At 34.9% G+C, this 21,845-nt stretch overlaps 1 protein-coding gene across 1 annotated transcript in view; it reads right to left on the bottom strand.

Moving 5' to 3' along the window:
• MYO10 (myosin X) overlaps positions 1-21,845 on the bottom strand; it is a 242,145-nt gene that overhangs the window by 114,578 nt on the left and 105,722 nt on the right. Inside the window, exon 3 of the mRNA XM_074200421.1 lies at positions 11,375-11,533. Coding sequence (XP_074056522.1) covers positions 11,375-11,533 — 159 coding nt within the window. The remainder of the gene's footprint in view (positions 1-11,374; positions 11,534-21,845) is intronic.

Genomic DNA, 21,845 nt, shown 5'->3' on the forward strand with positions numbered 1-21,845 from the left:
TTATTTTTTAACCCAAATGCCTTTCTCATGTACTCTGCAATCTAGAATTCTTGGAACTTAAGAGGTAATAATAGGAAGAATACATCTCAAGTCATAGAATCTGTGTTCAAATTCTATCTGTTACTTACTATCTAGAAAGCCTCAGCTAAATCACTTTTTCTCTAAGTATATGAGCTTCCCCTTTTGCAGAATGAGATGACTGGGACTACTTTATCTTCAAGACCCCTTCCAATTCCATTCAAGGAACCATATCTCCATATTTAGATATCTCTTCTGCTTTGTCCATTCTTCTTGGCCCATTTATCTGCCTCAAATGAGAAAAATAAGGGAGGAAGGGACCAAAGAAGGAAGGAAGAAAACTTTAAAGTAATCTTCAACACTGAAAAATGCAAATGGTAAATAAAATAGTAAAAAGAATACAGATTCAACACAACTCATTCAAACAAATAAAGTAACCCGAATTACATGTCAATTTAAGACCTCTTTCAACCTTCTTCTGGGACTTTACCATTTACTATTCTACTGTTTGCTTTCCTCAAGGCAATGATGTTAACACTAACTACATTAAAAGATACATCAATAAGATACTCATTAAAATGAGAAAAAAATGAAGCTGGAGTCTGAAGAAAAACCATTTTGAGAAATGAATTGTTAATTAAGCCTCAGGAATCAAGGCTAAAATTTAAAAAAGATGAAATATCATTGAAATTGTGTGTTGAATGCACACATTACTTCTTCCTCTACTGAAAACAGGCAATACAATGATGCTCTATAAGAAGACCTAAAGCACACATCCTCCAGCACATATATGTACATGCAATGTTACGTAAACCACCTGATTAGTCACATGTGAACTCTGAATCCTACAATTGAAAGTAACTTGACAACTTTATAAAAACTACTTTATAGTAACAGAAAAGCCGAGGTAATTTTGAAGCACATAAAGAAACTCAGAAGTTTCTCCCAATTCATCAAAACACACACACTTATCTGTTCTGTTAATTTTCTGCACAGCTAAAGGCCATGCTGGGAAAGGCTCTGGGGAGGAACCACTTTGCATTCCTCTTACCATGAATACTATACCAATGTGAGATTTGTAAGCAGCATAATGGGGTACTACAAAGCCCACAATTCCAGCTCCAATTTATGTATACTTCACAAGAACCATGGTTCCTTCACTTTGGGTATCCCCTCCAACAATGCACATCTTTACCCCTTAGAAGGAGTATTTCATAAGTTAGAATGGTCAAAAATAATCCTCTCCTGATTCTCAACTCTATGGTGATAAGGTTCTTCAAACATAGTTGTTAGTTATAAGAATGAACCCCAAAATTTGAAATAGTTTAAAAGGAAATTTATTGGGCAAAGAAATGAGCCTAAAGAATGGGAGACTTCCTCTCAAGACTCTGAAAGGTCTATATATAAAGGGTTCAGAGTGCCAGCATAGGAACTGCATGTGTAGTAATTAAGCTATTTTGTAGAGAGGGAAGTTCCCAAGCAAGGTCCTAGATACAGATATTTTATCAGCAAGCATAAATATTCAAATTGAGAATGAGATATAAACATAAACATAAACACAAACAAGGGGTGAACCAACGCTCAGGTAAGACCCAAGCATTTCCTGAAGCTATCTGGCTTCCCAGAGGCCACTTGGATCAGCCTGACCTCAAGAATAAGCTTCTTAATTAGACAATTTCTAGCCACATAAAACTAAGTTCAAATACTATTTATAAATAGTAATGTCAAGGATGGCAGTGCTCTGAGCAGAAAATAGGGAAGTTAGGAAGAGAAAAGAGTCTGGGAGGAAGGGAAGATAATGAGTCCAATTTTGGCCATGTTGAATTAAAGCTATCTATATGACATCCAATTTGAAATGCCCAATGATGATATAGGGTTGAAAAGTATAGGACACATTTGAACAGAATAAATAGACAAGGGATATAAACTCATGAAAGCAGATGAGGTTGCCAAGAGAGCATGGAAAGGGAAAATCTAGGATCCTATAAATATAGATGTTTAGCCTAGAAAGAAGATTCAGTAAAAAGTGGTCATATAGATGGGTGGCAAACTAGAGAGAGAACAATATAGCTGAATGACTTTTGGGAACTCCTAGAATCTCAAAAGATGTGTATCTAACATTCAGACTCATTTCCCACAAATGATATATTATGAAAAAAAAACTGTAATAAATCAAATGATCTTAAATGCATAAGAACCCAATTATTTAAAATCCCCACCACATATTTGTTTGTATACTTGGGTATTTTCTAAAAGAATGGTATACCTGTTAAGTTGCACACATAAGTTTTGAAAAAAAAAAACATTGTTAACAATAAAAATCCATTTTACTAATAATATAAACTCTGGGCAGCAATGAACAAGAATCTCAACGATAAAGATAAATAGTGATATGTGTGTGTGTGTGTGTGTGTGTGTGTGTGTGTGTGTGTAGCACTATACATACATTATCTTATTTTTATCCTTTTGTCCTCTGTTATGATCCTTATTTTACATATAAAGAACCTGAGTCATATGTTTAGGCAACTTGCCTAATGGGTCAAATAGCTAGTAAGTACAGGAATTCAATTCCAGAGTCCTTTTCACCATCTCATGTTGACTATGTAATTCCCCTAGCTAGTACCTGAAGTTTGAAGGGGAAGTTAGGTGGCAAAATATAGAAAGAGCACTTCTCTGAGGTCAGAAGGACCTACACTCAAATATAACCTCAGATATTTGCCACTTACTAGCTGTGTGACTTTGGACAAGTCACTTAATACTGACTTTCTTGCATCTAGGACCATCTCCAGTCATCTTGATTCATATCTGGGCACTGGACCCATATGAATCTGGAGAAGAAAGTGAGGTTGGTGACTTGGCACAATATCACCTCACTCAAATTCAATTCACATGCATGTTATAACATCATTTCCCTAATGTCATGGTCTTCAAGGATGAAGGACAAACAATAACAACAAATAACACCTGCAGACTGGCTTCAGTATATCATCAAGTATTCAATTACGAAATTAAATTACTTCAAGTGATTTTAATATTTTAATGTGAGTCAGCAAAAAGAATCCTTGTCTAAAAATTTAAGAGGTCTAAATTAAAATTCCATTTTCAATCATCAATGCAGACAGAAGTATGAAAAGCGTTGATTCATCTTTTCTTTCTCTATCACTTCCCCTAAATCAGGAGTGTGAACTTTTAAAATATTTATTCTGAAAAGTCTATTTCAATAGAACTGAGTTCTTTTGTAATTCTATGCATTTTATTTTATGCCTTTATTCTGAGAAGACTTCAGAACTATCAAAGGGACCCATGACAACACAATAGTCAAGAACTCCTGCTCCATATAATACAAATTGAATGAAGTTTCTTAATAAACAATGATGTTGAAAAGTAGTACTAATAGCTATTAACAGTTAATCATGAGTATATACATTCACAAACACATATAGTCATAGGCACATATTAAATGAATACAGATGATGGAGAGCATGATTTGGCATCATATCCATTAAATGATAATATATATTATGAGATTTCATGATAATATTTATGAAACTTAAAAAGAAAATTAGATTATCATTTAATTAAAATGTTTTACAAAGATAGAAGCTAATAAAAAGCATTTATTTTTGCCAATAGACATAGCTAGATCCCCAAAGGTTAGTTATTTGCACAGTTAAAGAATTAGAAACTTTGAAAACTTTTTCTCATTTAATTTGACTAAATTAGGGACAGGAAGAATAGAGGGGAGAAAAGAGTTAGAAAAGGAGAGGGGGGAAAAAGGGGAAAATGGGAATGGGGAAAATCATGATAACAGAGCTACTGATTACCATCATTTTTAAACTAATGGTACAGAAGTAGCTGCTCAAGGGCATAAATGTTTGGTGAAGTTTAAAAATACATATTGTCTGACAGATGGTTACAATCATTTTCTGGCAGAGCTTGGGTCTTAATTTCAGATTTTAAAAGCAACAACAAAAAAATAAAAAAAAAAAACCTTAGACCCATATTTTGTTATTCTTCCCTCCCAACTGACCACCTGCCAAGGTTGAAGTAACTATCTGACCTTTTGTCAGCCTTAAGGCCATCTGAAAAGAACCTGAATCAATGATAGACACCACTCCTTGGCACTTCCATTGGAAAGGAAAAAGAGAAGAAGGGCCTCAACTTGGAAAAAAAAAAGCTCTACTTGGAAAACTGCATGGGAAATGAAACACAGATTTAAGACTACATGTCCAAAACAGTAAATTTCACCAGTGTGTTCAAACCATTCTAAAATACTAAATGGAAACTGTAAGTGGTCATTTCAATTCAGCTGTCCAGTAAATCTACATACCTTTAAGTGCCTAGTCCCTTTTTACATTTTGCTTGTCAAGAACCTGATTCAATATTTAATTCAAGAAGAGAGTCAAATGCAACTGCAGACTGTGCTTAAAGTGCCACCGAGTCAAATTTCTGACACCTAAAAATGTAGGGGATGCGAATACATTCCTACTTGACCAACACTTATTTTTAGACACAAGCTCAGTTCTTAAATTCCAGTTTACTCAACTCCTTTTTGTTCTGTTTTTTGAGCAAGTTAACCATTTGACAGGGTGGAACAGAAGTCATTTCCTTTGGGGTCAACTTCAACACCATAATTTCAAGTAAACTGTGCTGTACCCAGATGTGTACCTAGTGATGTGGTTTAGAGTCAGCCCTCAAAGACTGGGAGAGTCTCCTTTATTGTGTACTAAGTTTAACTATAATTTTCCCAAGAGGGAATATTTCCAAATTGCACTAGGACATATTTTATTTCTGATAAATTTTTTTAAAACTGTTATTGACCCTTCTTGTCCATTCATGTAAAAGCTTTTGATAACCAAAATTCTCATCTCTCTCTCATGAGCTCCATAGAACTAGGCAAGTGGGAGCTTGAGAATCTAAGTGGGCAGATTGGCCCAAAGTTGGACTCATCAATTATGAATTTAATTCTTGTTTTTCCCACCAGTTAAGCTCAGTACTCTCTTCCCTCCTCACCAGTACTTATACTGATTTGTATATGTGTTGTGTCTGCTTCCCCTGCTCCAAAAGAGAATATACAATCTTTGAAGGGAGAAACTTTTTCACTTCTCTATGCCTTACATTTAATAAATGCTTGCCCATAATACAGTCTCTTTTCGATACTACTGCAGTAACCAGTGCTACCATTTTCAGATTGCTTAGCATCAAAACCTTAGAATTCATCTATGACTCATCCCTCTCTAGTCACCAATTAACATCTAGTTTGCAAACTCTCTTTTTCATTTCAATGACATCCACCACTCTGGTCCAGATCTTATTACCTCACTCTAAAATGTCTACTATCTTCCAATTATTATCCCCCAATTCTAAAAAGGGGTTTTGTTCACTCTTCTGACTCCATCTTTCTCCACTTAGTTCTCTTTTACATTGTTGAACTTCTCAAAAAGTTATCTAATCTGATATAAGGGTCTTGTCAATCCTTCTGACTTTCTGCCACTTTATTGACTCAAAGGTCACCATCACTCATCTAATCTTCTCCTCAATCTTCAAATTCCATAACTACTCTGAATCATCAGGGAAGGTTATCCACTCTTCTAGATGTTTCTTCCCTTTAGTTTCAGAAACAATGTACATTATCCAGGTTCTCCTCCTATTCAGCTTGAGTGCTGTGCTAATTACTTGGGACAAGCAATAATTCTGTTACAGCTTCATTTTGATCATGAATGTACACTTCTGTTAAAATAAGGATGACTCAGAACCAGAACTCAGAACTCAATCACCTTCACAGACATACCTGAATCTGTTTTCTGCCGCTTTTGGTTAGTTCTGTCACTTGAATGCCAGATTCATGTCATATACGCCTTTTGTTTCATTACTATATTCTTAATTCTATTTTAATGAATGGACATTGTTTCAAAGAAATATATAAAAATTGTAGTATTCTTCAAAGACTGTTAGATATTGCAGTGAATATTTTCTCCAGGCTAAGCAAATCCCAAGAGAGGAATTATGCACCAAAGATAGAGCAACTACAGTTTTTTCCACAGTAGAGGAAAGTAAGAAGCCAAGAAAAGAAAGTTTTATGACTTAACAGTGGAAAATACTAATCCCTAAAGTATTCAGCATCCCTCTCACACTCTGTCAGGGTCTACAAACCAACTCCCTGGCTTATGCTCTGGGACTCACTCAGGGATTTCCTTTCTTTTATAATCTCTGCTGGTTCAAAATATCCCTTCCTTTCTTCTAGTTCTGTGTTGCAACATGCAGCGAGCGGCAAACCTCCGCTCAGCCAGTCATGTAGTCTCCTACAGGATAAGGTGCCAGCACTTTCCTATCTGCTGGAGGTGTGGAGCATTGGAAGCTTATGTGTCCCCACTCCATCCTCTGCCACAAACTGGTAGATACACAGAAAAGGGGTGACATGACATGGACTAAGGGCAAGTGTGCAGGCTGCACTTGGGCTGAAGGAAAGGAGGATGGAATCTAGGACCAATACTCTCCTCCCAGAGGCTACTTGGGGAATCAACATGAAATGAAGCTGAGACAATTCTGAGGTCTAGGCACAGAGTGTAAACTCACCATCAAAGGGAAAGAGTTGGAAACTGAGCAATAGGAGAACAGAAGAGAAAAAAAACAACTAAAAATCTCAGAAGGAACAAAGTTCAGCTAAAAACCTAGACCACAAATAGATCAATCAATAGGGAAGATCATAAAATTTAAATGAATATTAAGCCATCTTTTCGATTACAAATCTTTTTAACAACTATTACAAGACAAACTTGAATCAACAGAGTTCTGTGGATTCCCAAGAGAGCATTCCTGATCTCAGCAGAATATTCCAGAATTGGTTGAAGAAAGAAATAATTTAGATGTGAATAAATGGTAGAATTTACAGTCTGCAAGGCAGAAATAATTATCAAAATAGAAAAGTCTGAATCTACTTATATTTTTCATGATAGCTGGAATAGTCTTCTTCCTGTTACTTGAATACTTTCAAGTCAAATCAAACTGTATCTTCTCTTTTTTAGCCTTTCCTGATTTCCCTTCAGTAACATCTTTTTACCCTCAGAGATCACCAATAACTTTTATTGACATTTTTGAAGTAGATGTATGGGTTAAATTATGCCATAATTATTTGTGAATGTGACAACTGTTATACCTCCTCCTTACCCCACTAAACTCTTAACTCCGAAAAATAAGAGTTTCTTTTTTAATCTAATGGAAGCTCAGTACCTAACAACAGTGCTCTGCATAAAATAGGTGCTTGCTCAATTTTTAAATGTTATTTCTCTGCTTGAAACACCTAGTTTCTTAGTTAAGTCGTTTCTTAGTTAAGTCTAAACTTCTTGGCCTGAATTTTAAAAATCCTTATAAAAAATCCAACTTATAAATACAACTGTATTTTTCTTTATTATGTAAGTCTGTACTCTAGCAAAGTCACTCTCCTCAATACCCCATCACCAAACTATACTCATTGTTACTTCTGCACATTCACTCATATTATTCTCCTCCTCTAGAATATCCTTCACTCTCTTCCATCAACCTAGTCAAGCCCATTCCAAGAGTATCGCAATCCTCATCTGTGCCACAAAGCTTTTCTTTATTAATCTAGCCTAAGCTGATTTTTCTCTTTGCTGAGATCCTATCATACATGTAGTCCAAATTAGATAATTTAGCATAATTTAACATCATCTTTTATTACCATTATGTTTCAGATGAGTTGGTATCTCACCAACCAGAATATAAGTGTTATAAGAGCAGTGTGCAGGTCTTATTCTATTTTTATATTAACACAATACACAAGAATGAGTACAATAAATAGTTAAAGAGTAGATAGAAGGTTAATGAAAGGAATGCTGTAGGACTTTCTGAACATCATTTCTAAAAATTTACAAAATATTTCACATTTGCTGACTTCTCTTGAATATAGCACAGGTTAAATAATAATGACAAAGCACAGGATAAATAATAAATAAAAGATGAGCTTTTTTTGAGACCAGACTCTTTTGGAACCCAGTATTTCTTCTACAAGACCATAGACTCTAGCAGTCATTGATTAGATTTTAAGAAGCCTACAATATTAAGGATATGTAATGTATACCATTCTGAGAGCAGAGAAGTTTCAAAATAGAAACAACAAACCATGGAGAATGTGGCTGGTCCACCTATACAGAAAGTCAATACTAGATGCCATTGGCCTTACCATAAGATTTCCTTTTCCTGGTCTAGCCCACCCACCATTCACATCCCACTGAATGGGCATCCAACTCTATTGCCAATGTCCTCTTCTTCTTTCACACTCTAGACCATAAAATGAGCCTCTATGTTCTTCTCCTTTTCAAAGCCCCTGCTCTTTTTCCAACCTTGGGTTCATTTTTCCCCTTCTCAATCCATGAATCGTTCAGTAATGCCTCTTCCCCCCACCCCATCACCTGCAACATGGATGGCAGATATGACTGTTGTCCTTGGATAAGCAAGGAGTTACTAACTACAATCTTTCTGGTAAAATGGAGGATAACTAGGCATTCCCCAGTTGGAAATGAGAATCTAGGTGGAGCAGTGGATAGAGCAAGGGGCGTAGAATCAGGAAGAACTAAGTTCAAATATGGCCATAAACAATGACTTCTATGTGATACTAGGCAAGTTACTTAACCCATTCACCTATGTTTCCTCATCTGGAACATGAGGAAAATAACAGCACCTATCCCTCCTAGGATAGCTGTGAGGATCATTTGAGATAATAATTGTAAAGTTCTTATGATAGTACCTGGCTCTTATTAAGTACAATATAAATGTTAGCTGCAGCTGTTTAGTCATTTTTCAGTCGTGATCTCATTTGGGTCTTTCTTGACAAAGAAATTTGAGTGGTTTTCTATTTCCTTCTATTTCCTTCATCCTTTTACGGATGAGGAAACATGAGGCAAACAAGGTTAAATGTCTTGCACAAGGTCACACAGCTAGTAATTGTTTGAAGCTAGAGCTGAATTCTGGAAAATGAGTCTAACTCCAAACTCCAGGTCTATTATTACCTTATGCTCTGTTACCATGTCCACCAAATCTCTAAGTATTTCTAGCTGGCATAGACTTTAGTAGGCTATACTGACATACATTGAGAGCAGGACATCTAATGGTCCTGTTGGTCTCTCCACCCATCCTGTGGATGAACATTCCCTTGAGTTATCTCCCCCAAGTAGAATGTGAGCTCCCTCACTTTTCTATTTATACCCCTAATGTTTGGCACATACATTAAATATATATGCTTCTTCACAAATTCATCCAAATGTCCCTTTTGGCATTTAACTTTCTCATGATCTGTCTCCAAGCTGTTCCCCCTCATATACTCTCTATAATCAAAGCTGGTCTACTCAGTACAGATAAGATTCCATCTCCAGTCCCTGCTTCTACAAAAGCTCTGTCTCTACTGCCTAAAATGCTATCTCACAACAGTCTATGCATCTTGGTGTGTCCCTTGCTTTCCTTTAAGATTTCATCCTAGTGTCACTTTCTATGTGATGCCTTTCTAGTTGTTTCAGGTATTTCTCATCAAAAATTACTTTTGCATATACTTTGCATATTTAGCTGTACATGTTAGTTGTTCACCAGCAGAATGTGAGCTTCTTGAGGACTGAACTTGTTACATTTTTTTTAACTTTTTATCTTCTATCTGGCATAAATTAGAAAATAACAAATATTTGATTTTATCTTCGTCCTTAGGCCACAGTGCCATGAACATTATTTTCCTTGAGTTGGAACCTACTGTCAATAGCCTATAAATTGGTGAACTTAAATTTTATAAGACCCTTAATGGCCTTTCAAACTTTAGTTTTCTCCAATACCCGACTTAAGAAATGTTAAATGAATTGAATCCACTTTTAGAATGGAATAGAAATTTAATCTAGTTAATAACTACATGGCCTGTCTAAACTTATTAAACAGTTAATAGCCACGAAGTAAAGAAAATACTTTAGCATCACATTCTTTAAACCACCTTGAGTAAACCAGTTACATTTGTAATGATGGGGTTTTCCCTTTTAAATGATGGAGGCAAAGGATGCTCAGTAATCTAGTAACTTCCAGATGAAAGAGGGAAAGAAATAAGGCTTGTGCTTGACATTGGCTTTCCCTGCTGGAATTCTTGGCTAACTTTAAGCTGTGATGAGTGAAGAGACTGATAGGCCTTGGCATCCATTATAAATATATTTACTCTAATGAGGAAATAATAGTGGCTACTTTACAGATAATAATATAATTACCCCAGACTAAAATCAGGCTATAAAGGCATAATTAACTGAATTGAGCTGCAAATTGAACTCACACAAACATCAGATGAGCATCTACCTCAGTCTGAAAGGGCAAAGAGGAAGTGTTTTATTACAGAAGCAAAAACAAAAGGACCATTCATACAGTTTATTAGGAAGTTTACTGATCGGTGATCCCAAAGTAAGATAAGAAAACTAAGTATTTTTCCCTAAAGATATTTTTTCCAACTGCTTAGCAGTATTTTTTCCTTTAATCTTTATTTAAAAATGAAATTTGAAAATGAATATGTGACAGCTTACAGGTACTTTTCTTTAAAAAAAAGGAAAAGTATAAATGCAGAAATTTTACTCCATGAAGAGCTTCTCCAACAGGAAACCAAAAATTTTCCTTTATATTTTACAGGACATATCTACAGAAAGGTCTTCTGATATGCACTGCAATGCATTTTTTTCCAAGTTTACAGATACTGGTACATAGTTGCCATATTTTAAAAATAAATATCACCTTTACAAAAGAACATATGGAAAACATTTTCACTTGCAAAATTTTGCTTAAGCCAAGCTCAACTAGTCCAAATATGATAGCATGATTATAAAGTTTATTCTCTAGACATCATTGTTTAAAAACATTTGGAAAACATTTAGGTGAGTCTGAAAATACTGTCATTTCACAATATGAAAATTAATGCAAATGACTTTCCTAGAAATATAAGCATTGACTATGATTATTTGTTACAAGGTATTTGCTTTTCTTTTTCTTTTTTCAGTGAGAAGATGGAAGAGATGAAGAAAAAATAAAATCAAAAAATAAAATTTAATTTTAAAAAGTAGGGGAAAATGAAATAAAATATATTTCTAAAAGGAGATAAATCATTCCTAAAAACCAAGAAATGCTACATGATCTAAGGAAATTCTTACCCTAAAGTCTAAAAAAATAAGATTATATAAAAATAAGTTGTATTATATAACTTCAACAGATCAAACACTTGGAAACCCAGCCTGTCTTTCTCAAAAATTTAAAAATATGAAATACTTTAAGAATAAAGCAACATTCCACCAAGATCTAACTTTTTTTTCTTAAAGATTTAAAAATAACTTACATATATTTGAGTTTTCTGATACCGCTGGAATAAATTGTGCAATATGGAGCCCTCATGGAGGTCTATTAATGTAGCCATATTTTCCACACCTTCTTCATTTGATGGATGCATAGCTGTTACCTTTTGCTGTGTAATCGTATTCTGTTTGTAGGTGAATACCTGGGGAGAAAAAATTTATTAGATCTTTTAGTTATCACCATCAGTAAGTTAGCTTTACAAAGGAAACTGGAGATCACCTGAACAATACAGTTGTTACTTAGATCATTTAAAAAAAATTCAAATATTTCACACACTCATTCTGGACTACTTTACATAGCACTTTCTTATTTATATATATACATAATTTCATTTAAGGTCTGTGAATTAAGGCTAGTCCTATCCATATTTTAGATAAGAAAAATGAGGCTAAGTAAATTGCCTGTGGTCACCCAGCAGGACTTAGTATTGAAGCACCATCCACTACAACACATTCATGGAAACTATTAGGATATTTGGATAGGAAGATAAGCTTTCCTGACAATTATTATCAGATGTTTCTGACAGATATTGGTTTAAATGCTGATATCCTCAGGGAACTACAGAAATTGGGGGTATTATAATCTACTCCCTTGATAATATCAGATTAAAACACAGGTGCTTTGACTTTTCAAAGTGTTCTATAATCTCTAACACAATGTGCATGTAGAACTACAGGCCATATTTCTAATAGTTATATTGAAAATAATAAATATAAATGTGCTTGTAAAATTCAGGACATGCAAACATCACAGAAATATTTTGAAGATGTTCTTGGAAGATGGTCTCGGCATCTGGGCTATAAACTTTGAAGTGTTCTTTTGACAAAACTAAATTTTAGATCTAGGGCATGATGAATTTAGTTTTCCTTAGTGGACTTTTGTTTCCCCATTTCTTTCTTAAAGTTCACAACACTGATAACCAGTTGCTCCAAAAGCTAAACAGTTTATTTTTTTCCACTGAAATTTGTTTAGTGGATAAAAATTTCTTTTTTTGAAATTCCCTTTTTAAATGATTATGGTCAGGATTAGCCATACAATGGTCATATTAAAGAATGTGATGTGAACAAATACATAAAATCTGTGCATGGCAAGATATTTCATAATGAAACTTCATCAACTTATGTATCATTATTACTGACAAATTTTATATACCAGCAATATCAGCACAAATAATTTTAAAAAGAAAAGATTATTATTAACAAGGAACATAAGTTTTTTTTTCCCAAATGGCTAGAATAATACTTTTACAAGTATAATATTTACTGGAGATAATAATAATTGGCAATTATTTTTAAAAATTGAGAACCCTATATAGTAACAAACTGCTTGTTACTACAGGAAAGAATGACACATTAGCATACTCTCTGTTACCAAGTGTTATTAGGAGAAAACAAAGTACTGATCAAATGAGTTTTTTCCAGAACATTAAAAATGAACAAGCTTCTTCTTAATCTTTTTTCCCTTCCTATCATGAACCCCCTTAGGCAGTCTGCTCAAGCTTATAGAACCTCTTAGATTAATGGTTTTTAAATTAATAAAATAAAATACAAAGAAAACCATTATTCCAATTCCAATAATATTGAAATTGTTATCAAAATATTTGTAAAAGTTCATAGAACTATGCCAGCATCCTTGAAATTTCAACACTAACGTTTTCTACCACACGAAGACCAAGAACTGCTCAAAACTATTTAAAAAGGGTTGCCCCAAACCAGGGCAGAGTCTGACCCATGATGATGCCTTCTGAAGAAGAGTTACTTTCCTGAAGCAGCCTTCAAGTAGGAAGGAAAAGAGGTCCTTTTTGTGTTCTATACTTGTGTATAGTTGGGTGGGATCAGAAGTACCAGCCGTATGTGCTCTGCCTGGCCATCTCCTCTGTGGTGACCAATGTCAGAGGAGTGCATTGAAGATCCAGGCAATAGACCAAGTTTGTTGGGCAAGAAAAGAGAGCTATGGGGCACTGCCAACACTGCCCACAGTGACAAGCTATTGAAGAAAAGAGCAAGATATCAACACTTAGCACTTATAAGAATAAAAGAATCAAGAAGCATGTTTCATGGATAATGGTAAGAGCAAAGAAAACACAAAAGAAAGAGCAGAAAAAAAAAAGCAAAGAGACTCGGGCATTTGGAACAAACATGACGGTAGGAAATAAAAAGGACTGCTGTAAAATGCCTCCAAGTTACACTCCCAAATCCCTAACTAAAGCCCTACTCTGTTATCTCAGTAAGGATAAAGAGGTGATGTTGGAACTCAGGTTCTGGTAGGTACAGAAAAGTTTCAACACAGTGCATATCCATAGTGATAGACAGGACTAACCAATCTAAGTTTCAGGAAGCAACACTAGAAAATGATTTTTCTTTAAAAAAAATGAACAAAATATCAGCATTTAGAGATTGCCACATCAATGAAATCGTAGCTGGTCTGACTGTTTTTTTTTTTTCTTTCCAATCAGTGGTTTTATTTTTGAATGATTTTTTTTTGTGTTATCCTGAACTCAAACATCAATGAACAGAAGCATTTCAACATAACAAAGATGATCAGATGTTCCAAAGAAGGCAGTGACTGAACACACTGAAGTAAACAAACAGAAAGTTGATTTAGGGCCTACTGGTGTCTGGGACACTTTTAAGAGATTGTGACTGTACTCACATTGTGCTTGTTTAACTTAACACATGAGTCCCTATACTTACTGACACTCAAACTATAACCTTGTGTATGTATCAGACAATGTAATCATCGTGTCCAGCTAAGCTCTCGCTCCTGGAAGCAATATCTGTCCTCTGGTTGCTTTTCGTGGTAAGTATATATGGAAGAGATAATAAAGAATGATATCCTCAAAAATAAATCATAAAGAATGTGTTCAAATGTTTTATGCTCTAGGAATATGGAAAATGTGTATGACTGGAGTGGGGAAGACTCCCTGGAGGCAGGGAGACACCAACCAGAAGGCTATTTTATTAGTCCTAGAGTGAAATGATAAGGGTCCACTGTACCAGGGTGATGGCAATGTTAGAGGACAGAAGGAGGCATAAGAGAAATAATAGCTAGCATTTCTATAGCACCTACTACATTATCAGGCACTGTGCCCATCTCATTTAACTTCCACAACAATCTTGGAAGGTAGATGATATTATTAATCCTCATTTTGCACATGAGGAAATGGAGGCAAATACAGGTTAATTGACTTGCCCAAGGTTGCTCTGCTACTATCTGAGATCAGACTGGAACTGAGGTTTTCCTGTCTCTAGGCCAAATACTCTTATCTACTGTACCAACTAGCTCTCCCAGAGATATTCAAAAAGGAGAATCTATAGGTTTGGAAAACTGATTGCATATGGAATATTATTAATGAGAGTGAGAAGTTGAGAATGACAGCTAAGTTTTGAGTCTGGCTGTCTAGGACAGTGATGTTCCCAACTAGGAAAGTTAGGAAGGGGTAGAGTCTTCAGGGAAAGAACATTAGTTCAGTTTGAATACAGAGTATAGTTATCCTTTCCACATCACAACTTTCTCCATTGCAGTCTCAATACAGTGCAGGATCAGAGTAAAAATTAAATGGAAAATTTGGGGGGAGTTTTGTGGAAGTGGAAGATGACATGTAAAGACCAGAAGCTGACGTGGTCTATGACCAAATATTTAACCCAAATTTTACAATAAGCTACAGAAAATATTCCATAAAAGAAAAGAAAAAATTCAGAATTCTCTGGTACAAAAGGAAGACATTTACTAGTACCAGTTACCATCTAAGTGACATGGTGGAAAGAGCAAGAACTGAAGTCAGAAGGACTCAAGTTCAAATCTAGCCTCATATACCTGATTCTTACTAGCTGTGTGATCCTGGGCAAATCCCTTAACTGTTACTGTCCCCAATTCTGGGCCATCTCCAGTCATTCTGATCCATACCTGGCCACTGGACCCACATGGCTCTGGAGGAGAAAGTAAAGCTGATGATTTTGCACAGCACCCCCACTCAAATATAAGTTACTTGATTGTCACAGCATCACTTCCCTGGTGTCCTGATATTCTTTAAGAATGAAGAACAAACAACAACAACAGCAATCGTCTAGGTTAAGGCACTCAGGAAGGCTACAAATGACTAGGGTTTGCTCTAAACCTGCCCACGGAAAACCAAAGACTGACCATGAACTGGTAGAAAGGTTAACACATTATTACCGATGTATAAGCCCTATTAATCATGTAAGCTGTCAAAATGGTATCATAATCCAAGAAATTTTGCTTTTAACCATCATATGTTTTCACTTATCTTTTCCATTTGCTTGCTATTCAATTTTACATAAAAGAACAAGATCTTTTTCAAGAAATTATATCTTTTTAAAAAAAACTGTCACATATTGGCATTTTCATAGAATATAAAATCCAATAGGCTCTCAGTTACAAAGTAACATGAATCAAGAAGTATGATGTAGGGGAAAGGGCATTAGTTTGTAGTCAAGAGCCCTGCATTCCAGCCTAGGTCCCGTACTTACTAATCATTACTCTATTTTCTAGTCATAGGTTAGCAAATTATTTAAATTGACAGAGCCAAAAATGGGACAGTTAATACACATCCTACATTATGAAGCTGATGAAATATCTTACTTTGTGTTATTATTTTTAAGTCTTCTTAAAATCATTTAGATTTCTAAAAGAATATACGAACTTAAAATCCTCATTCAACTGCCTTAAGAGGAAAGAATATACTATATGTGTGTGTGTGTATGTGTGTATATGTTCTTCTATTCACAAATGCATACTAGATATGTCTTCTCTATTCTGTGCTTGTTTTCTCATTTACTTAAGGAAAAGAAATCCTTTATACCTATATGGTATAATACTACCAGGTCTTAAAACCCCAAAAGATTACATAAAAGAGTTAAAAACCCATATGTATAAAAATATTTATAGCACTTCTTTTTTGTGGAGGCAAAGAATCAAAAATTGAGGGGATGTGCATCAATTGAGGAATGGCTGAACAAAACTAATATATGAATGTGATGGAACACTATTGTTCTCTAAGAAACCAGGAGGGACAGGATTTCAAAAATAGACTGGAAAGACTTGCATGGGGGCAGTTAGGTGGCGCAATGGATAGAGCACTAGCCTTGGAGTCAGTAGTACCTGAGTTCAAATCCAACCTCAGACACTTAATAATTACCTAGCTGTGTGGCCTTGGGCAAGCCACTTAACCCCATTTGCCTTGCAAAAACCTAAAAAAAAAAAGACTTCCATGAACTGATGCTGAAGAACATTATACACACTAACAGCAACATGGAGTGATAATCAAGTACGATGGACTTGATTGTTTCTTTTTTTTTTTTAGAAAGATTTTATTTATTTTGAGTTTTACAATTTTCCCCCTAATTTTGATTCCCTTCCCCCCACCCCCACAGAAGGCAGCCTGTTAGTTTACATTGTTTCCATGATATACATTGATCTAAGTTGAATGTGAGAGAGAAATCATATCCTTAAGAAGAAGAAAAATAAAGTACAAGAGACAGCAAAATTATATAATAAGATAACGGGGTTTTTTTTTCTCCCTAAGTTAAAGGTAATAGTCTTTGGCCTTTGTTTAAACTCCACAATTATTTCTCCAGATACAGATTGTATTCTCCATTGCACATAGCCCAAAATTGTCCCTGATTGTTGCATTGGTGTAATAAGCAGGACTTGATCATTTCTGCAGTACAATAATCAAAGACAATATTGAAAGATATGATGAAGAATACATCCATATCCAGAGAAGGAACTGTGGAGTTTAAATGCAGACCAAAGTTTACCATCTTGAATTTTTAAAAAAAAATTCCTTATGAATTATTTCATGTTTTTCTCTAATTTTTTTCTTCTTTTTGGAGGATTCTTCTTTCACAGTATGATTAATATATATCTATATTTAGCATGGCTATAGATATAGAACCAATATTACATTGCCTTTTAACAGGGGAGAGAAGGAAGGAGAAAAATGTAAAAAAAATGACTTGAAAAATTACAGCTACATGTAGTTGGAAAAATAAAGATTCTAAAATCAACAAAAATTATATGTATAGCTAGGTAAAAAAATGAACTGGAAAACCTATGACCTACGACACAAAATAATTTAAAAGGTAATTGCATTTCCTAAGATATAGGTTTAATTATGGAAATAAACTATGAATGAGAAAACTCCTCAATCCAAATAAGAAATATTTGACATATATATGATTTTAACATACTCATTTATCTAAATAATATTGATGGAAATGAGTGTTTAAGGGTAAAATATCTAAAATTCCAACACTATTGTAATTCTTTCTCAGAAGCCATGTAGTCAAACTCATTCCTGAAATCCTAGTGTTATCAGTATTTTTCCTAAAATGTGATTCCTGGAGTTGAACAAAATACTCCAAATTTGGTCTGAACAGGGTACAATGCAATGAGATCATCAGTTTCTTATTCTCCTAACAAAGTCCATGTGTTTTCTGTGATGCTGGATTATTTCCCACCCAGCTACTTTTCATCCATCTGCTAGGTGAAATCAATTTAGAAATGGACACCTCCTAGGGCCATTTTGAAACCTGCTGAATGACTTCATCATGCAGTTTCTCTTTACACACTGTCTCCCCTTATTGAACTGTGGGTTCTTTCAGGGCAAGGATAAAACTTTTAACTTTTCTTTGGATCCTCAGTATTTTAGCATAATACCTGAAGCAATAGGTGCTCATAAATGTTTATTGACACTTTGACTAAGAGTCAATTCACACTGTTTGGCTTATATTTCCAAGTCAGCTCTTTTAAAATTCCAGATCTTTTTCAGAAAAACTAACTTTATCTATCTAGTACTTAAGATGATTTTCCAGAATATGTTTAAGATTTCATATTTATCTCTATTAAATACAATTAGTAGATTCATCATAATTTTCTAGCCTACAGAAATCATTCTGGATCCGGACTGTCATTCATTGTGTCATCTGCAGCTATAATATAGCTCTTATTTGAAAATATACATACATAGACAGTATAATACAACCAAAAATCTTAAATAGCAGAAACTGTCACAGAAGTGTGGGACACTACACTAGAGGTCTTGAGTTGTGGAATCATTTAAGATTACTCTGAATCAAGTCAGTCAACCAGTTCTGAATTCATCTAACTATACTATCATACAGTCTGCCCCTCTCCAATTGCCCGGTCTACCTCTCTCCAACCTGTCTATATGAACAACAAAGACACTTTATCAAAAGCTTTGCTCAAATCTTAAGTAAACTCTTATCTACCACATTCCTCCAATTTATGAATTTGGCAGTCCTGTCAAAAGAGGAAATAAAGTTAGCCTAGCATCATAATACTTGAGGAAGATATGTAATCTAATGCCCTGAATTATATAGCTAAATATTGCATCCTCTAAGAGACTTCCTGAAATTCAAAACCATAACATAAGCACTTCCACAAATGAATGCTCACATATAGCACTTTCCACCAGAGTTCATCTTTGACTTCATTTCCAGAGAGTCTATAGCATAGAAGACTGAGAGTCCAGAGAAGTCCTGACTTGGGAGTTATCCAGGAAACTTACTAAGCTTTCTGACCTGAAGATAGTTTTGAAAAATAGAGATAAGAAAGAACTCAGACTTCCTACCTTAAAAGGTGGCTGTGATCAAAATATTTACATATCCTATAAATCCTATTAAAGATGAAAACTCGTGTTGTTTAGTCAGTTTTCAGTTGTGTCCAACTCTTCAGGACCCCATGTGGGGTTTTCTTGGCAAAGATGCCGGAGTGGTTTGTCATTTCCTGCTCCAGCTCACTTTGCACATGAGGAAACTGAGGCCAGCAGGTAAAGTGACTTGCCCAGGGTCACATACTTATCAAGTTTCTGAGGTCAGATTGGATCTCAAAAAAAAAAAAAAAAAAGGAGTTTTTCTAACTCCAGGCCCTGCCTTCTATCCACTATGACTCCAATAGCTGCCAAGATGTCAACTACTTTATTACAAATAAAAATTTTCTAAAATTAGAGGCAGTATAAGATAGAAGAGTAATCAATGTTGAAGTCAAGATGGCCTGGGTTTAGTGGATGTGGAGTCAGTTTTGGTCTTAGGTTTAAGTCCTATCTCAGATATATAGTGGCTGTTTGATCCTAGGCAAGAAACTCAACTTCTCAGTAGTTAAAATTGTCTACAAATTACAGAACTCAATAAACTCAATAAATTTAAGTGGTTCTACATTGCTGGAGGAAAATTCCATATTAGAAATTCTCTATGCTAATACCACCACATGTCTACACAATGTTCTGAAATATTGCTTTAGGGAAATAATTTTCCCTAATAATAAATTTCCCTAAAATTTAGGGGAAATAAATACCATTAAAATGAATTTCCTAATTTTTAAAGACTCATTATTTTGCCCAAAAGATCAAATCTATCAGCATACAGCACCATATGCATATTCCATAGTAATATACATTCATCCACACATACATGCAAATTTGAACTTAAGTCTTGTTCACTCAGACTTAGTGCTCTATCCACTATCCCACCTAACTGCCTCTGAAAAGAAAAAGTATCTTCATCTTTGTATCCTCCCCACAACAACTCCATATAGAGCCTAGTACATAAAAGGCACTTTAATAAACAGTGATTGACCAAATGAAGATAAATATTACTTTCACTGCTATCTATGATGAGACCCAAGTTCAAATCTTCCCTCTTGCACTCTGCCACTATATGATCTTGGACAAGTCATTGGCTTTCTGGACTTTAGTTTCTTTTTCCATAAAAACAAGAGAGAATATTTTATTTTCAAAGGTCTCTATTTTTGTTAAAAACCAAAACCATCCTTTCCAGCCTCCCAAGTACACAATCCTCATCCTCAAATGCTCTCCCTTTTCCAACCCATTCTCCATACAACTGCCAGAGTAACTCTCCTAAAGTGCAAGTAAATATTACTCTCTTATTTAAACTCAACTGAATTATTAAGGAGAGTGACATGACTGTAACTCAAAGGTTTTAACTCATAGACTAGTTAAATAGGTATATTAAAATCTATGGGAAGCCTTTCCCAATCCCTCTAAATTCTAGTGTTTTTTTGTGATTTTACTTAATTATTATAAGTAATAAAAATAACAATAACAACACAGGCATAGGCACTTTTAAGTTTCCCAATCAATTAAGTAAATATCTACTATATGTCTGGCACTTTTCCAGACCCTCAGAATAGAAAGACAAAAATGAAATCTCTGCTTTCCAAAAACTTAAAATTTTCTTAAGGGGGGGGAATATACATGTATCATAATACAGATATATTCACATTCATGTACAAATACATACAAATAAGGCAACTTTGAGATGGGCGGGGGTACAAGGAACTGGAAGTCTGAATGTGGTTTCTCAGCTCAGTCTTTTTTTTTTTGACAAGGAGTTGAGTGATTTCTCACCCAGCCAGTAAATTGTCAAAGTATCTGAGAACATATTTGAACTCATGTCCACTTATCTCTAGCTCAGCTTAATTTTTAAGGGGACAAGGGATTCCAAAAAGCAGAGACAATGAAATAAAGATCATTGCAGGTATAGTTCTCTCTGTTAATGATTTCCTACTTATCTTGTATACATGTATTTGCTGTTGTTTTCCCACTTAGACTGGGATCTTCTTGAGGGAGCTTTTGCCTCTTTTTGCTTTCTCACTGCTTAGAATGGTGCCTGGCACCCTAATGTACACTTAATATATTTAAAATTCCAAATATCCCCAAGGATCTAGGGGAAAACATTTGATGGATCTGTATACCATGAAATGTAAATATTTAGTATGTAGGATGAAAAAAAATCATGAAACTAGAAATGCTGTTAGTCTTCTCTAAAACCAGACCACCAAGTTGTATCTTTTCCTAGCATCCCCGTTTGTCTTATCTTGATCTTCATTCTAACCACTACCCCACAGAAAATTAAACTTGATCTCTGACATCCATTCATTCTTATCTATTTGTTCTACCAAAGGGCAGTAAAGTCCATAGGCTAAAGCCATACTCCCTAAACAAGCTGTACTGTACTTTACTATAAAGTCATTTGTCATACTGTCTTATGAATAATTTGAGGAGTAAAATTCTTATTTCTCTATTTTCCTCAATAATCTTGTACTGGAAACTATCTGATGAATAATTTGGGGCAAATAAGGCTATCTGAGAAATAATGAGAGTGAGCCTGAGGGAAAGAGGAGGGAGACCTGGCAGTTCCATGGTTAACAAGGTGGACAAATAGGACAATCTGATAGAATTACAGGTCATAAGCCAATGAAAATAATATGTACTTGATCAAAAAAATCTCTTCTATAACACACCAGCTCTCTGCTAAGAAAGAATCCACTATATCATAAAGGAATCCACTGCATTTTTGGAAAACTCATTAGTAGGTTTTTTTCTCCTTTATCTAAGTATTCCCTTTTGCTGTGAACTGCCTGGCTTAGACTTGGACTGATTCCTCATACAT

This window comes from Macrotis lagotis, chromosome X, assembly GCF_037893015.1.
Source record: "Macrotis lagotis isolate mMagLag1 chromosome X, bilby.v1.9.chrom.fasta, whole genome shotgun sequence".
NCBI lineage: Eukaryota > Metazoa > Chordata > Mammalia > Peramelemorphia > Peramelidae > Macrotis > Macrotis lagotis.